General features: G+C 48.1%; 2 protein-coding genes across 5 annotated transcripts; one reads left to right on the top strand and one right to left on the bottom strand.

The window, feature by feature from the left end:
* Positions 1-122: 122 nt before the first annotated feature.
* On the bottom strand, positions 123-5,362 carry LOC119803224 (transmembrane protein 198-like). Of its 2 annotated transcripts, none has more exons than XM_038314376.1 (4): positions 4,864-5,362; positions 3,031-3,284; positions 1,964-2,545; positions 123-1,459 (listed from the first exon to the last, which is right to left on the bottom strand). In XM_038314376.1, exons 2-4 carry the CDS (start codon positions 3,203-3,205, stop codon positions 1,248-1,250), a joined length of 969 nt encoding a protein of 322 aa, XP_038170304.1. In that variant the 5' UTR covers positions 3,206-3,284; positions 4,864-5,362; the 3' UTR covers positions 123-1,247. The 2 variants fall into 2 exon arrangements, with proteins under 2 accessions (XP_038170304.1, XP_038170305.1); XM_038314377.1 differs by lacking the exon at positions 4,864-5,362 and adding an exon at positions 4,153-4,347.
* Positions 5,363-5,396: 34 nt separating this feature from the next.
* Positions 5,397-16,519, top strand: Dnajc14 (DnaJ heat shock protein family (Hsp40) member C14). Of its 3 annotated transcripts, none has more exons than XM_038314373.2 (8): positions 5,397-5,532; positions 5,999-7,461; positions 11,081-11,187; positions 11,920-12,039; positions 15,031-15,191; positions 15,284-15,386; positions 15,538-15,739; positions 15,785-16,519. In XM_038314373.2, exons 2-8 carry the CDS (start codon positions 6,055-6,057, stop codon positions 15,791-15,793), a joined length of 2,109 nt encoding a protein of 702 aa, XP_038170301.1. In that variant the 5' UTR covers positions 5,397-5,532; positions 5,999-6,054; the 3' UTR covers positions 15,794-16,519. The 3 variants fall into 3 exon arrangements, with proteins under 3 accessions (XP_038170301.1, XP_038170302.1, XP_038170303.1); XM_038314375.2 differs by lacking the exon at positions 5,397-5,532 and adding an exon at positions 5,544-5,562; XM_038314374.1 differs by lacking the exon at positions 15,785-16,519 and having other exon boundaries at positions 15,538-15,776.
* The last annotated feature ends 64 nt before the right edge of the window (positions 16,520-16,583 follow it).

Below are 16,583 nucleotides of genomic sequence, written 5' to 3'. Positions count from 1 at the left end.
GGACCTCTGGTAGAGCAGCCAGTGCTCTTAACCTCTGAGCCACCTCTCCAGCCCTGGACTGATTACCTTTGCTTTGCCGTGTAAAGAAAGTAAAAAGCTACGGGAGAGGTCCAGCTCCCCAGTTGAATTTTCAAAGCCATTTTATTCCCATGTCCCCTTGTTCTTCCCCCCTCTCATTACAGATTTGCTGCTGGGGGAGGGATGTGTGTTCCTTCATACTGTCTGGGAAACCAGGAAGTAGATCTTGCTTAGTAGAGTCAGAGGAGGGAGCGTTAGGACAGGTTAGTGGAGGCAGAAGGCACTTGACTACCGTGCAGCCCTGAAGCTCAGGTTTCTCTGAACAAAAAGGCAAGAATTAGGTATGTGAGTCAATGCTCTCTTCTTGGAGAAGGAGCCAGCTCTTGGAGAGGGGAGCTGAGGCAGATTCTGTGGTCTTCCCTCATTGAAGAGAAAGGAGAAAGCACCATGGAGGATTGCCATTCCCCTGAGGTAGAGGGGACTCAAGACTATGGGGTCCACTGAGAAAGGCCAACCAGAAGTCCAGGTACCCCTAAGGAGCCTGGGAGCTGGGGGATCTTAGATACTTCTGTGCCATTTTCCCTACCAGAAAAACTGTTAATGCCTCAGGGGGCTCCTGGGTCTTCTACAGGTCCTACAATAGAGCCCTGTATTTACCATAGTAAGGCACATCGGGACGTTTAAACGGATATTTGGGAATGGTCGTAGTTCAGTGGTAGGACGCTTGCCTACTCTGGACAACACTCTAGGTTCTGTCTCGGCACTACAGGAATTTTTTTTTTAAAGCTGTTTTGGGTAAATCTCCTTGGTTTGGAGCCAGTGTCTCTAGGGACCAGGGCACCGTGACCACTGACAGAGGTAGGTGCTGTATTGCTCTCTCCCATCTGTACAAGAATTCTCTCTGCCTGCCTTTAAAAGGGTTAGTCTGGGGATAGAGACTATCTCCAAGTCCAAGAGGTAGGGAACTCTGTGTGGGTCCCGTGGGCTCAGGCCATATCCACTTAGCAATCTCCTGCCCTTACTTGGGTAGCGGCATCACAGAGGCTTAGGCTCAGGTCTGGGCGGAATGAGAAGATGGACAGAGGGCAGTGGGACTGCACTCAGAACCCAGGTCCAGGACGGTGCGGGGACCCGTGGCCTCACGGAGACTCTGGAGATACCTCGGCGTGGACACAGGCCAGAGAGAGTAGAAGGGGGTTCTGGGTCAGACCCTAAGCTCACCCTGGCCATCACTGTACGCCCTCTGACCCATCTTCCCCAGGGTACCTCACCCTCCCGCTCACTGGAGCCAGACTGTCACCAGGGCTCCGGATATTGGGGGAAAGTTGACTTCGATAGCTGCCTTCATACAGTCCCACTCCAGAAGGGTTCCGATGCCACTTAGCCTCTTGCTGATGGATCCGGAGGAGCTGGAGATGCCTTCTCTGGTGGCTCAAGACCACTGTTGGGGAGGAGGCAATACAGATTCAAGGGGGCTTTTTAGGTCCTGAATGCCAAGTCCAGACACTAGATTTCCTCTACCGTCCTCCTCCCCCTCAGAAGAGTCCTAACTTACTTCCTGCATCTCCTGGCAAGCTTTCTTCTTATTCTACCCAGACTTCCTTTGGCTATTTCTTTTTTTTTTTTTAAATATTTATTTATTATGTACACAATATTCTGTCTGTGTGTATGCCTGCAGGCCAGAAGAGGGCACCATACCCCATTACGGATGGTTGTCAGCCACCATGTGGTTGCTGGGAATTGAACTCAGGACCTTTGGAAGAGCAGGCAATGCTCTTAACCTCTGAGCCATCTCTCCAGCCCCTTCCTTTGGCTATTTCAACTCTAGCTTTCCTTCAGTGCCTGCCCTGTTTGACATGGGAATCCTCCCCCATCCTCACTTCTCCATCTTTTCCCTTCCCCTCACGTGTCGGAATCAGGGATAGCAGTTGGGGCACTAACTCACCATTGGTGTGGCTTCCGCGTTCCTCAGCCATGAGTTTCCACTGGGCCAGTGTCCCAAGAGCCCCCAAGATTGGCCAGGTCCCCAGTAAGACCCAGCTATACCAGCAAAGAGGAAGCAATCCTGGAAGCGCCTGCAGGCGTTCGCTCAGCCGAGTGCCCAGTGCCAGCCCTTCCAAGAAGTAGTCAGCACAGGCCACCAGCACGGCAGCGCCCAGGAGGGCTGTGCCTAGGACTGTGAATGGACGTGGCCACCGGAGTGTGAGCAGGGCTCCCAGCAGCGCCAGCCCCATCAGTCCACCGATTGGCACCCAGGCTGAATGTGGCTGGTAGACTGGTTCTGTGCCCAATAAGGTTCCAGCACCTAGGGTCAGACCTAGCAGCAGACCAGTCAGAAAGAGCCCGACGCTGCGAACCAGCATGGTGACCAGGCCGCAGAGGAGTCCGATGCCCAGCGCGATGCCTGCGCTCACCTCCAGGCTCAGCTGTGTCTCCAACACTCGCTCCTTGTGGCACAGGAGGAAGATCACCAGAGCTCCCGACAGCAGACCGGAGAGAAACATCACTGCCTTGAAGCAGCGGTAGCCTGGGAAGGGAGGCAGGAGGCATTGAGAGGCAGAAAGGGGGTCCTACAGGGATGGCTCTGCTGTGTTGGGAAGGGAACAGCTAATCAAAGGCGTAGAAGCCAGAAACAGCATTCCATGGGGACCTCCAGGCAAAGGAAAGAGAAGGACTAGCCCAGTGTTAAATAAGGACACTCAGAAGCGGAGGGGATAGGTGGAGAAAACTGGAGGTGGAATGGCATTGTGGAGAGAAAAAAGGACAATGTCCAAATCACCACAGACTGACTCAGATTCTGAGGATAGTTGAAATCTCTGGTGGGGAGGACAACTGGGAATGGGATTTTGAAGCAGGAGACGAAAGAAAGGCAGATAACAGAGATGAGAGGCTGCCAGAGGCAGTATGGAAAACTCTGACAAAGGAGGTGGAGTGGCCGGAACAAGGAGGAAAACTGGCATCATTCTTGAGGACAACAGTCTCAGGCAGCTGCCCCCCAGGCCCTGCCCTCACCGAAGCAGCAGTAGATGATTCCAAAGCAGCAGCAAAGCACGCACACAAGAGCAGGCGCCAGTTCAAGGCTGTCCTGGGGTTCCAAGGCACATCTCAGGTCCGGAGGCTCGGGGAGCTGTTGATTGAAGGGCCTTGGGTCAGATGTTATGGTCAGCGGCAACAAGGCTTTCTCCATGGTAGAAGGGAAGATAGTCCCAGAGCGGAAGGTCAGCTTCTCTCATCCATCTGTAACTTTGGGGCAGGGGGCGGTAAATCTGGAAAAGAACAGAAACCATGACTTGAGGACTCTGTACCTCCATTTCTTTTGAAGAGTGACCTGTCCAACTAAAAAGCAACTCCCCTCGTTCGCACTTGGGATGCAATACCAACCCGCTGCTGCATCGGACAGGGCAGGGTTAATAAAACAGGGAGAGGAAGGAAGAGGGAGAATGAGTCATCTTAGGGTCTCAGGACTACTGCTCACCACCCTCCAGGGCTGAGGAGAGCTGTTTAGACCCCCAGTTTCATCCCAACCCAGAGGTCCTAGACACAGGGTGGCCATTGGCTGCAGGCACCCCCACCCTAGCCACTGTGCTTGTTGCTCCCTAAACTGTAAGTTGGAGCCCAAACCCTGTGATCTAAATGCAACCCCCAAGGAAGCAAGGGAATAGAGAGTTAAGAGTTTCAGATAAGGAATTAAGAGTCACCCAGTTACCCTGTCAAGATTTTGAAGTCTTGGCTTTATGCCAAGATGGGGTACAAGCCGAATACAGCCAGTCCAAATCTCATGGCCCTACATGGAATAAGCAGGCGCCTGGCTCACTGACATCGCCCAACCTGATATCCACTTGCTACTCGCCTCAGACATGCATGGGAATTGTTCCACCCACCCTCTCATCCTGGCATGCCCGGGCTGCCAATGGGATTTGAATTCTGATCCTGAGGGATCACTGAGGAGAGGCTGGCATTGGCAAGCTCCCTGTGGGAGCAGGGTGATGCCGATAAACTTTCCCATTTGCTGTCTTTTGGATATTGAAGTCCTAGGCTAAGAGCTGGACTGGAGAACTCGTGGGGTTCTTCTCAATCGCTTAAGAGTCTGGTACCCTAGACAAGGAGAGGTTAGGGAGGGGGTTCACTACTCACCACCCTCCAGGGTTGAGGAGAGCAAAGGGTGGAACTGCTTAGACCTCCAGCTTCATCCCAGCCCCAGGTCCTAGGCGTAGGGGTGGCTGTTGGCCACAGACATCCCCCCCAGGTCCCCTGTGTTCGGTGCTCCCTAAACGTCTACAAGTCCGAGCCAAACCCTGTGAGCTAAAAGCAAGTAGCTTGGGGGTAGGGGTGTGTGGGGAGGAAGGAGACAGGGTGTGTGTTGGGGGGGGGATGACATCACGGGGCGGGCCCCCTCAATCCTCCCCTGTGTGGGGGGAACTCAGGCTACCTACTTCCCTAATCCAGGACCCAGGGACGCCCCCCTAACTAAGCAATGGAGAGTTTTGGGACCCCCACCAAGACTAAGATAGAAGGTGTCTGAATGATGAGGAGATTAATCGACAAATTGACGTTTTCAAAGTCCCAATGGGGTCCCATTCCACCCCCAAGTCCAGCTTGGTTTCTCCCACTTCCCAGAGAATTGGAGTATTGTCTTCTGGAGAACCGGGTGGTCGGATGCGGGATGCGGGGAAGGGTTTTATTACCCGTGCTGGTGGGGGTGTTCATGGGTGAAAAAAACTTGCGGAGCAAGACGGGCCTGGCAGGGACAATGACAGAACTGTAAGGCTTCAGGAGTGTGTGTAGTGGATCCACAAGGGTCTGCGTAGGGGTGGGGGCGCGTGCGGGCGTCGACCCCAAGCTTACTATGTAAATGAGATGCAAAGCAGCATGCAGATGAGCGCGGGGTTCTGAGCCCCGCGGAGCCTCGCTCCGGAGCCCCTGGCCGCACTCCCTGGCCCGGCCCATGCGCCGCGTCCCTAGGGGGCGGATCAGCTGCATGGGAGCTCGCCGGCTGGGTCCGGGAGAGGAGTGTCGCGTGTAGTCAAGGGGCGAGCCAGTCCGGAACGCACACTTCGCTTCCTCTCTGGCCGGGTCTGGGCGCGGGGCGCTGACTCCCCTGCGTACTCTGACTGTCTGCAAGCCACAGACTATGTGTGCACCGGCGGCTGCCCTTCATCTTCCAGTCTCAGCAGAGACAAGGAACACAGCCGCAGGCCTCAGCGGACCTCGGCCGCTCACTCGCCGCGCGACCCGTGTGGCCCGCAAGGCGGCCGAGGGCGCTTTAAGAGGCGTGGCCAGGGCGCTCTAGCGCCGCCCCTTCGATTGACTCCGCGCCGGCTCGCGCCCCCGCCAACCGCTCTTCTCTTTCCTTCCCGTCTTTTCCCCCGGTGACCCCGGAAGTGGAAGTCGGCGGCCGCGGCGGGGACGGAAGGCGGAAGCGGAGCGGGAGGCGGAGCCGGGGGAGCTGCTCTCGTAGCTCCCCCTGGCCTCAGGCGCAGCTGCTCGAGGGGGAGGAGTTACCGCCGCGGTTCGGTAAGTCGCCTTTGCCCCTGGACCCAGTCGGTGGGTTCTCGGGGGGTCTTTTGCTGGGGCACCTCTTAAACTCCGCCCTGAGATTTTCCTCCTAATCTGTACTGTCCCCACCCTTTTCTGACAGATTGCGGCCTCTCTCTTTAAGGCAGTCTTTTTTCTAAGAGTAATCCCAACCCCCCGACCACACCCTTTGCGGTAACCCCCCACCCCCCACGCCCAGTTCCCAGATTGAAGAGTTTAGCTTCTTGGGGGAAAGAAGAAAAATTAAAATTTCGGGGGTAAGGAGGTTCCTGAGGTCGAGGGTTGGTGCAAGCAGGTTTGTGGTCAGCCTAAGTAAGGTTTATTGTCAGGGTTAGCAATGCCCCCAAAGAATTTGAATTTACGCGGTTGGGGGAGTGGGTACATTGTTTAACTTTGTCTCTTGGTTCTATTCTTGACCATTCCCAACTTGATAACTTTGTTGCAGGCAATAGAACTTTTCATGATGGCTGTGACCTAAAATCCTCAGGAAGCCACGGGGTCATGGCCCAGAAGCACCCCGGAGAAGGAGGGTTGTGTGGAGCCCAGCAGAGCGGTGGTACCTCCCTCAGGACATCAGGACCCTCTGTGGACCCTGAAATACTTTCATTCTCAGGACTCAGGAACTCAACAGAGACTGCTCCGAATGGTACACGCTGCTTCACAGAGCACTCTGGTCCTAAGTACACACAACCCCCAAACCCAGCCCACTGGTCGGATCCAAGCCATGGTCCTCCGAGGGGTCCAGGACCACCTGGAGAAGGAGGGTACCCCGATGACAGTGAGGCGTCATCGGAAGAGTCAGGAGTGGACCAGGAGCCCTCAAGAGAGAACGAGACTGGGTACCAGGAAGATGGGAGCCCTTCCTTTCTTTCCATTCCACCTGCTTGTAACTGCCAGGGAAGCCCTGGAGTCCTTGAAGGGACCTATTCTGAGGAAGGCGATGGCTCTTCTAGCAGCTTCTGCCACCACTGCACCTCTCCAGCCTTAGGGGAAGATGAAGAGTTAGAAGAGGATGATGAGGAGGAACCTCTTAAATTTCCCAGTGACTTTCCACGTGTGTCCAGTGGAAAGAAACCCCTGTCCCGGAAGCAGAGACACCGTTTTTTGACCAAGGAGGATACTCGGGATAGTGGACGCAGAGATCCCAGGTCCCCTGGTCGTCATCGGCTGGGCCGAAAACGAAATCAGGCAGATAAGCGCAGAGGCCTGGGGCTCTGGGGAGTGGAGGAACTATGTCAGCTTGGACAAGCGGGCTTCTGGTGGCTGATTGAACTTCTGGTGTTGGTGGGAGAGTACGTGGAAACTTGTGGCCATCTCATTTACGCGTGCAGGCAGCTGAAAGGCAGTGACCTGGACCTTTTTCGAGTTTGGGTGGGAGCCTGGGCAGGGAGATTGGGGGACTGGGCCCAGGTGATGGTCCAGTTTCTAAGCCAGAGCTTTTACTGTGCAGCAGGGCTAGTCACCCGTTTTCTTAGGCTAGTGGGTGCTTTCCTCCTCCTGGCTCTTGCCCTCTTTTTGGGTTGTCTACAGTTGGGCTGGCGATTTTTGGTGGGACTGGGTGATCGGTTAGGCTGGAGGGATAAGACCACCTGGCTGTTCTCTTGGCTGGATTCTCCAGCCTTGCATCGTTGCTTGACTCTGCTGCGAGATAGCCGACCATGGCAGCGGCTGGTAAGATTAGTTCAGTGGAACTGGCTGGAGTTGCCTTGGGTCAGGCAGAGGACTAACAAGCAAGGTAATGCACCTGCCGCTAGTGGGCGCTGCTGCCAGCCAGAAGAGGAAGTAGCCAGACTTTTGACCATGGCTGGGGTTCCTGAGGATGAACTAAACCCTTTTCATGTGCTGGGGGTTGAAGCTACAGCGTCAGATATTGAACTAAAGAAGGCCTATAGGCAGCTAGCAGTGATGGTGAGTATCCTTTGCTTCTTGTTCCTCTTATGTATTTTCTGTTCCAGTTTTACTGAAGCTGAAGGATTGCATTCCTTTGTTTTGTTTTGAAGCCGAGTTTCACTGTGTAGACAGGCTCACCTAGATTCACGATTCTCCTGCCTCCATTCTGAGTGCTGTGGTTTACAGGCGCTTGCCTCTACTCCTAGCTAAGCGAAGGGAGACATTCTAAGGAAGGATCATGGACGTCTCTGACTAGGGAGCTTACTTTCTCTCCATTTAAAGTCTCTTGTCTTGAGGGTTTTTTTTAGGGGATGGTGGGGGTTATTTGACAGACAGGGTTGAACTCACTCACTTTGCAATAGCTAAATGAAATCCTTTACAGACAGGCAGTATCTCAGTTGCTCTCACCTGAACAAAGGAATTTTTGTTTTGTTGAAGTACTGGGATTATAAATGTGCATCACCATGAATGGTAAAAGAGGAAAAGGAGGAATTTAAAGATTTTTTTTTTTTTTTTTTTTTTTTTTTTTTTTTTTTTGAGACAGGATTTCATATGTCCTGTCTGTCCTGGAACTAGCTCTGTAGATCTCAAACTCAGGCTGACTTCAAACACACAGAGATCCACTTGCTTCTGCCTCCTTAGGATTAAAGGCCTGTGCCACCAACACCTGGCAAGAACTTATCTTTTTAGATGTATTTTACGTGTGTATGAGTGTTTGCCTCCATGTATGCACATGCACCACGTGCGAACTGGTACCCGGGGAGATGAAGAGTGTGGACCCCCTGCAGCTGGATCCCCTCGAGTTGGTGATGGTTGTGAGCTACCATGTGGGACCAAGTATTTTAGCCACTGAGCCGACTCTCCAGCCCCAACAGATTTTAAACATGGAGAAAACTAGCCTCTCCTAGAGAGGCAAATGTGGACCTTGTGTGAGAGTGTTCGGGTTGTGCATGCCAGTGGTTATTCCAGGACCAGGACAGTGAAAACCGCTTCTTCTCTCTTGTGAGATTGAGGGTGGAGTCCAGGACCTGTGCATGCTGGGCAAGTGTTGTCCTCTGCTGTACATGTGATTTTAAGACCCAGTGTAGCATGATTAATAAAAATACAGAGACAGAAATTGGGGTTCAGCCTGAAGGTCAGAAAAATAAAACGGCCAGCCACTGACTCTTACCTCTACCTCAGTCCGAAATGGCGATCCTGCCGACTTCAGGAATCTCAGAATGAGACTGTGTCTGAAAGCTATTTCCTCCCATTATATAATCCTCTCTGGTTCTGGGATTAAAGGCATGCACCACTACCACTGATTTCTATGGCAAACTAATGTGGCTACTGGGATTAAAGGTGTGTGTCACCACTGCCTGGTGTGTAAGGCTGATCAGGCGGTTGTTTTAGTCTCTGAATTCCAGGAAAGCTTTATTTATTAAAATATAAATGAAATATCACTACAACCCAGAATATGAAAGGGAAGAAAAAAGGGAGCATAAATCATAAGAGAGACATGTATGTCACATATGTGCATGAAGATATGTTGCTTTTGTTAACTAGGTAGGCGGGAGTTTTGATGTACTGTATACTTGAGAAAAATGAGTTGTTTTTTTTTTTTTTTTGCAGTGCTGGGGGGTCAAACCCAGAGCCTTGCTCATTCTAGCATGCACTCTGTACCTGAGCTGAAGCCCCGCCCTGCGATTGCTATTTCTGTACTAAAACTATATTATGAATATAAGTAATATGTGTAAAACTGCACCTGAGGCTGACTTGACTGAATGTATGGGCCTGGATTGGAAAAATATTATAATCTGCAAATTACCACAGTGGCTGTATGACAGACTGGAGTGGGCACCCAATATTTTCCTTGACAACTAAAAGTACAATAAGCCCCCAGAGTATTAATTTAGCGAGGAACTAAATTTGGTGAAAAAGACATGTTCCTTAGTGGATGGCCTAGGATATTCTTAAGAGTAGATAACAATTACTTCTTCCCTCAAATTGTCACCAATAGTAGTAGAACTTCTTTGTCTCAGCTTCATGTCTTTAGCATACATATATCTTCTCTTGGAGAATATCATTCATACACACATTCTTGTTTTCCAGCTTCTCTTGGAGTAGAAGTGTTTCCTCATCCTTTATATACACAGTTCTACCCCAAAAAAAATCTCTCTTGTTCTGGGCTAGAATTTCTGTTGGCTTGTTGTATATAGCCTAGATCCCCATATGAATACCTTTAAAAGGCTGTTTTATCAGCTTCAGACTATGAAGTTTAAACACATTCTTTTTGTTGTTGTTGTTAGCAGTGATGAGACTCATCTCCGTACTTTTGGGTAATGCAGATGGCTGTAGGAAGATAAAGGCTTCTTGTGGAGAAAGGCTGAAAACGTAAAAAGCTTCTGAGATCTTAATACTCTTTCATTTCTGGGGCAGAAAGGCAGATCAGTAGAAAGTTTTGGATATTAGTGTTTCCTAGTTAATTTTCTATTGCTGCGATGAGACACCATGATCAAAGCAATTTATAATAAAGAAAGCATTTAACAGGAGCTTGCTTACAGTTTCAGAGAGTGAGTTCATGACCGTCATGGCAGGGAGAAGGGCAGCAGACAGGTAGGCATGGTGCTCGAGCAGTAGCTAAGAGCTTACTGAGAGGGAAGACTGGGCTTAAACTCAGAATCCAACTGCTTGGATTTTAGGACTGTGCTATCACTTTCAACTTTGGATAAGTTTGTGTGTGTGTGGTTTTCCAGACAGAGTTTTTCTGTAACAGCCCTGGCTGTCCTAGAACTTGCTTTGTAGATCAGGCTAGTCTTGAACTCACAGAGATCAGACTGTCTCTGCCTTGACAGAGCTGGGATCAAAGGTGTGCGCAATCACACTCTGCCTGATAAGAAAACATGAAATTGAAAAAGATGAGTTTGAAGTTGTAACATATTGGAAACTTTTATACTAAGAGTGCTAATCAAACAAAAATGCAAGGGCTTTAAATGTCAGGTAGGGTGATTCACCTGTCCCTGTTTGTCTGGGACTTTCAGAGCTGAGCTGGGATACTTCCAGACAAACTGGGATGGCAGATCACCCTAGAGCTAGATTCTGTGCCAGATATGGAAAATCTGTCTGTTGTTTGTGAATGTGGTCACAGATGTGGGGTGGGGGCTAGGGCACAACTTCAGGTATTGGGTTTTGCCTTCTACCTTGTCTAGACAGGGTCTCTATTGTTTTTCTACTGCTTCTGCTAGACTAGCTGGCTTCTGAGGATTCTCTTGTCTCTGCTTTCCATCTCTTTGTAGGAATGGTAGGATTATAGATACTTGATCTCTGTATGGTCCACTTTTATGTGGGTTCTGGGGATTTGAACTCAGGTCCTAATGCCCACTGAACCATCTCCCTGTGTCTTCATATATATTCTTACCTAATCCTCTTAAAAATCTATAACAGATAAAAGTATTCAAGGCCATACAGCTTGAAAGCCTAGATGTAAACTCAGATCTCTCCACAAGCTACAGTAATTGACGAAAAATTTATATATAGTTATGCTCTTAAACACGCAAACACACACACACACACACACACACACACACACACTCAGGACCTGAAATGGGGGAGGGTTGGGATTGATTTGTGATGAATCAATTCTCTGTGTTTTGGGTAGGTCCATCCTGATAAAAATCATCATCCCAGGGCTGAGGAGGCCTTCAAAGTTTTGCGGGCAGCTTGGGACATTGTCAGCAACCCAGAGAGGCGGAAGGAGTATGAACTGTGAGTTTAAAATGGGAAAATTCAGGGGAAGTGGATGGGAAATTCTCAGTGGAAGGCCCCGAACTTGTGGGTGGAGGCTCTGAGGCAGAAAGAACTTAAATTGTCATTTTAGCTTAGCTTGTAACCTCTAGAACAGTGCATATTCATTTCCTGGCTGCCCGGACTGAATACTCACACAGAAACTATATTAATTACAACACTGTTTGGCCAATAGCTTATTCCTAACTTGCTCTTAACATCTTCAATTAACCCATTTCTATTAATCTGTGTATCACCACGAGGCCATGGCCTACTGGTTAAGGTTCTGGCGCCCTCCTCCTTTGACAGTTACATGGCATCTTTCTGACTCCTCCTGCTCTTTCTCTATATCTCTTCCAACCTGGATATATTCTGCCCTGCTATAGGCCAAAGCAGTTTCTTTATTAACCAATAGTAATAAAACATATTCATAGCGTACAGAGAGGAATCCCACATCAGAAGTGGCTCTCAGTCTGTGCACTGTGACCCATTTGGGGGTCTAATGACTCTTTTTAGGTGGGTTGCATATTAGATATTAATCACAGTTATGAAGTAACATCAAAAATAACTTTATGGCTGGGGGTCTCCATGACATGCGGAATTGTATTAAAGGATTGTAACATCAGGAAGGTTGAGAACTACCGCTGAGGAGGCCTCCAGATCTTCTTTCTTTGTACCTTAATACACTGACTTACAAAGCCTTTCTCCTTTTAGGAAAAGAATGGCAGAGAATGAGTTGAGTCGGTCAGTGAATGAGTTTCTGTCGAAGCTACAAGATGACCTCAAAGAGGCAATGAATACTATGATGTGCAGCCGATGCCAAGGGAAGCATAGGTACGAGACAGGACGACAGGACTGTGACGGCTGCAGCTTGGTGACTGGTAGCTGAAGACCTTCCTCTGGGTGTCGTTGATGACTGGGGCCCAGACGATGAGTGCCATGTCTGCCCTGCTGCTTAGACCGAGGATTTAGGGCTGGAGAGGTGGCTCATGGTTAAGAGCATTTGCTGTTTCCCAGCGATCTGGCTTCTGCTGCCAGCACCTCCAGCAGATGCTTCATTGCTGTCTATAACTGCAGCTCTAGCCAGACTCTGGCTCTGAGGGCATCAGCAGTCATGCACACATACTTACATGCATACACACATATATTAAAATGTATACAAAAAAATCTTTGATTTTTTTTAATTTTTATTTTTGGAGACAGGGTTTCTCTGTGTAGTCCTGGCTGTCCTGGAACTCATTCTGTAGACCAGGCTGGCCTCAAACTCACAGAGATCCACCTGCCTCTGCTTCCCTAGTGCTGGGATAAAGCGTGCATCACCAAATCTTTAAAATAGAAAGATTGAGGATTTCAACTGCTGATGCCAAAATACAGCTCTCATAAAGCAGGTGTGATGACACATGCCTATAATGCCAGCATTCCAGAGGTACAAATGGGAAGAGCTGAGGTTCAAGATCATTCCCGGCGATATATCACAAGGCCAGGCTGGGCTCTGTGAGCTCCTATCTCACATAGGAATACCTTGGCCTGGGAACATAGATTCTGTTTATATGCCTAACCTTGTTCAAACGTGCTAACAGTTTCAGGAGGTTTTTGTTTACTTATTTTTTTACATTTTTTTGTATTTTATGTGAGTTTGCCAGTATGTATGCATACTACCTGTGTGCCTGGTGCTGGAGGAGGTCAGAAGAGGGCATCGAGGGCTGGTAAGATGCGGTTAAGAGCACTATTCTTTTTTTTTTTTTAAGATTTATTTATATATTTATTATGTATACAACATTCTGCCTCCATGTGTGCCTGCACACCAGAAGAGGGCACTAGATCTCATTATGGATGGTTGTGAGCCACCATGTGGTTGCTGGGAATTGAACTCAGGACCTCTGGAAGAGCAGCCGGTGCTCTTAACCACTGAGCCATCTCTCCAGCCCCCAGCACTAACTATTCTTTCAGAGGACCCAGGTAATTCCCAGTAGCCACATGGTAGGTGGCTCACAACCATCCATAATTCCAGTCCCATAGGATCTGATACCCAGTGCCCTTTACTGACCTCCAAGGGCACCACCAGACATGCACATGATACACAGACATACAAACACTTATGCACATAAAAGAAATAAAATGTAAAAATCAAATAAAATATGATACTGATTCCATCCATTTTAAAAAATAGGTATCAAGTTCTCTAGACCTGGAGTTATGGATGGTTATGAACCACCACTTAGGTGCTGGGAATTAAACCCAGGTCCTCTGTAAGAGCCATCTCTCCAGCTCCTGAGGTTTTTTTTCTCTTAATCCTTTAAATCACACTTATATATGTACGTTTGCTTGCTTACAAACATGTCTGTACACACAGGTGTAGGGTGGAGGTCCTGAGACAACCTGACGGAGTTCTCTCCTCCCACCATGTGGACCCTGGGGATGAACGGAGGTCATCAGGCTTGGTGGCTCATGCCTTCACCCACTGAGCCATCTTACTAATCATATTTTTATAGATAAAGAGCAAAACTTATAAATTAAGCACTTAAAATTTTTTTCTTTTAGATTGATTTATGTGTGTACAAGTGTTTTGATTGCATGTATATATATGCACCATGTGTGTCTGGTACCTACAGAAATCAGAAATGGGAGTTGGGTCTCCTGCAACGTTACTGATGGTTGTGGGCCACCATGTAGGTGCTGGAAATTAAACCTGGGTCCTTGGCAAGAGCAACAGCACTCTTAACCCCTGAGCCATCTCTCCAACCTCAAGATACTTTTTAACTCCAATGATGGGAATATCAGGTAGGCCTCACATGTAGCCTGCTGAGTTGGTGGAAGCTAGTGGTCTGTTTCGTGTACCCAAAGGATTTACTTACTGGTCACAAGGTTGTAAGGTAAAACACAGTGGATGGTGACTAAAGGGGCTGAAGAAAGTCCAAGGTAATCTGGCTATAGAAGTGCAATATTCAAGTCCTACAGTCAGCATTAGTTCTAGTCAATCACCTTTATAAAAATCTTTAGCATAAGTATGGCTTTTTGGGGTATATATATCATATAATCAGTAAAGGGTTCACAAGGCCTTACCTTTTTGAGGATTTATAGGCAGTTAAAAGTTATTGGAAGAAAGAATTTTTTTTCTAAATAATACTAATTTTATGTATATGAGTGACTTGTCTTTGTGCATACCAGAAGAGGCTATCAGATCCTATTACATATGGTTATGAGCTACCATGTGGGTGCTGGGAGTGGAACTCAGGACCTCTGGAAGAGCAGCCAGTGTTCTTAATCATTGAGCCGTTTCTCCAACCCCTGAGAGAAAAATTTTTAAGTTGTATAGCTACTGGTAAGGTACCCATGCCCTGTAAGCAACCCTAATGAAACTGATTAAGTCACTACACCACCCCCACACGAACAAAGGTCAAGACATGAGAGCAGATTGTTAGTTGGGAAGAGGAGGGTATCAGTGGGAGTAAGAGAGGGTGATAGAAGGTAAAGGACCGAAATACTCTGTACACATGTGAAACAGAATTAAAGCCATCAGTGTCCATAAGTGTTATATGCTAATAAGACATTAAAGAAAGAAAAAATAGTTTAAATATAGAAATGTGAAAACAGTATGGAACTATACTCCTGTAGTACCAGCACTAAGGAGTCTAAGGTAGAAGCATTATATGTTCAAGTCTAGCCTCGGCTATATATCATGACCCTGCCTCAAACTAAAAGAAAGTTGAAAATAAAGTATAGAGAGGCAGATATTATAGCTGAGTAAAGATAACTTATTGTGTGGTCGTATTTGACAGTAATGACCACTTGAAGAGCATTAAGGAATTATGTGTTGGGTTGCAGGAGGTTTGAAATGGATCGGGAACCTAAGAACGCCAGATACTGTGCTGAGTGTAATAGGCTGCATCCTGCTGAGGAGGGAGACTTTTGGGCAGAGTCAAGCATGCTGGGCCTCAAGATCACCTACTTTGCACTGATGGATGGAAAGGTCTATGATATCACAGGTACACACACTTCTGACTTCTAAATACAAGATCATATTTATTTATCTCATTTGCTATGAATGGATGTTTTGGATAATTATCTCTATTTGCAGAGTGGGCTGGATGCCAGCGTGTGGGAATCTCTCCAGATACCCACAGAGTTCCTTACCATATCTCATTTGGTTCTCGGGTACCAGGCACCAGTGGTCGGCAGAGGTAGGTGATACTTCTTTCATTTAACCACTGTTTCATTTGTATGGTTTCAGAAGCCTAGCTCTCTAGGTTTGGGAACTGACCCAGTGTAGTTTAGTTAATTTTGGTAGCTGACTGTTATGGCTCCTGCCTCATTTTATCTTTTCTCCCTTAGGGCCACTCCAGAGGCCCCCCCTGCTGACCTGCAGGATTTCTTGAGCCGGATCTTTCAAGTACCCCCAGGGCAGATGTCCAATGGGAGCTTCTTTGCTGCGCCTCAGCCTGGCCCTGGGGCCACTTCGACCTCCAAGCCCAACAGTACAGTACCCAAGGGAGAAGCCAAACCTAAGCGGCGGAAGAAAGTTAGGCGGCCCTTCCATCGCTGACACCCCTCTTCCTTCCTCAGATCCATGTCAGGGAGTCAACGCTGACACCCCTCTTCCTTCCTCAAATCCATGTCAGGGAGTCAAAAGGGCTGTGTACAGCACAGGATGGAATTTGATTTATTTTTTAAATACTTTAAAAAGGGAAAAATTTAAATTTTTCACTCAGTACTTAGAGGAAGTCATTGACCTAGTCTCCCTCTTCTCCAACACCTAGGAACTGACTCTTGTCTTCTGACAATACCAAAGAAATAGGAGGTGGCCAGAGCAAAGAACTTAGGGTCGGACCTAGTCCAGTTAGTGCGTTCCTAAGGTGTGGGAACTGGTGACTTCTCTGGGCTCTGTATGCCTTTATTATTTGCTCTCAGAGCAAATGAAACACACCCCTTTTTAAATGAGTGTATCTTATTTCTTAACCCATTTAAGGGGTTCCTCCCCCTTTACTCTGATGTACTAGCTAAGAGAAAAAGCATGTAGCCCTAATTTTGGAGATACAGAATTCAGAGTGGAAATTGAATTTTTCCTCTGACTTTCACTTTATGGGACACCACCTAACTTCAGGCTTGTTTTTGCAAGGATGACCAAAATTAATTAATTTTTAAAAAGCAGACTTACGCCCTGTGCCCTTGGGTGAGGGGGAAGAATGGAGGGGTTCCCAGGGGGCCCCTTGTGAGCCAAGGGTTTGTATTTTTTTAAGTTTGTTCATATTTGTATGTACATATCTATTTAAAGCCAGGGGATTATCTTTCTATAAATAATATAACTGGCAACTTATATCTTCCTTCTTTTCTTTGCTTATGTAGTTGTGAGTTCTTTTCTGTTTCCTTTGGAGACTGAG

The sequence above is a fragment of the Arvicola amphibius genome, chromosome 17, assembly GCF_903992535.2.
Source record: "Arvicola amphibius chromosome 17, mArvAmp1.2, whole genome shotgun sequence".
NCBI classification, from domain to species: domain Eukaryota; kingdom Metazoa; phylum Chordata; class Mammalia; order Rodentia; family Cricetidae; genus Arvicola; species Arvicola amphibius.
This window is presented reverse-complemented; position numbering and strand designations above follow the sequence as displayed.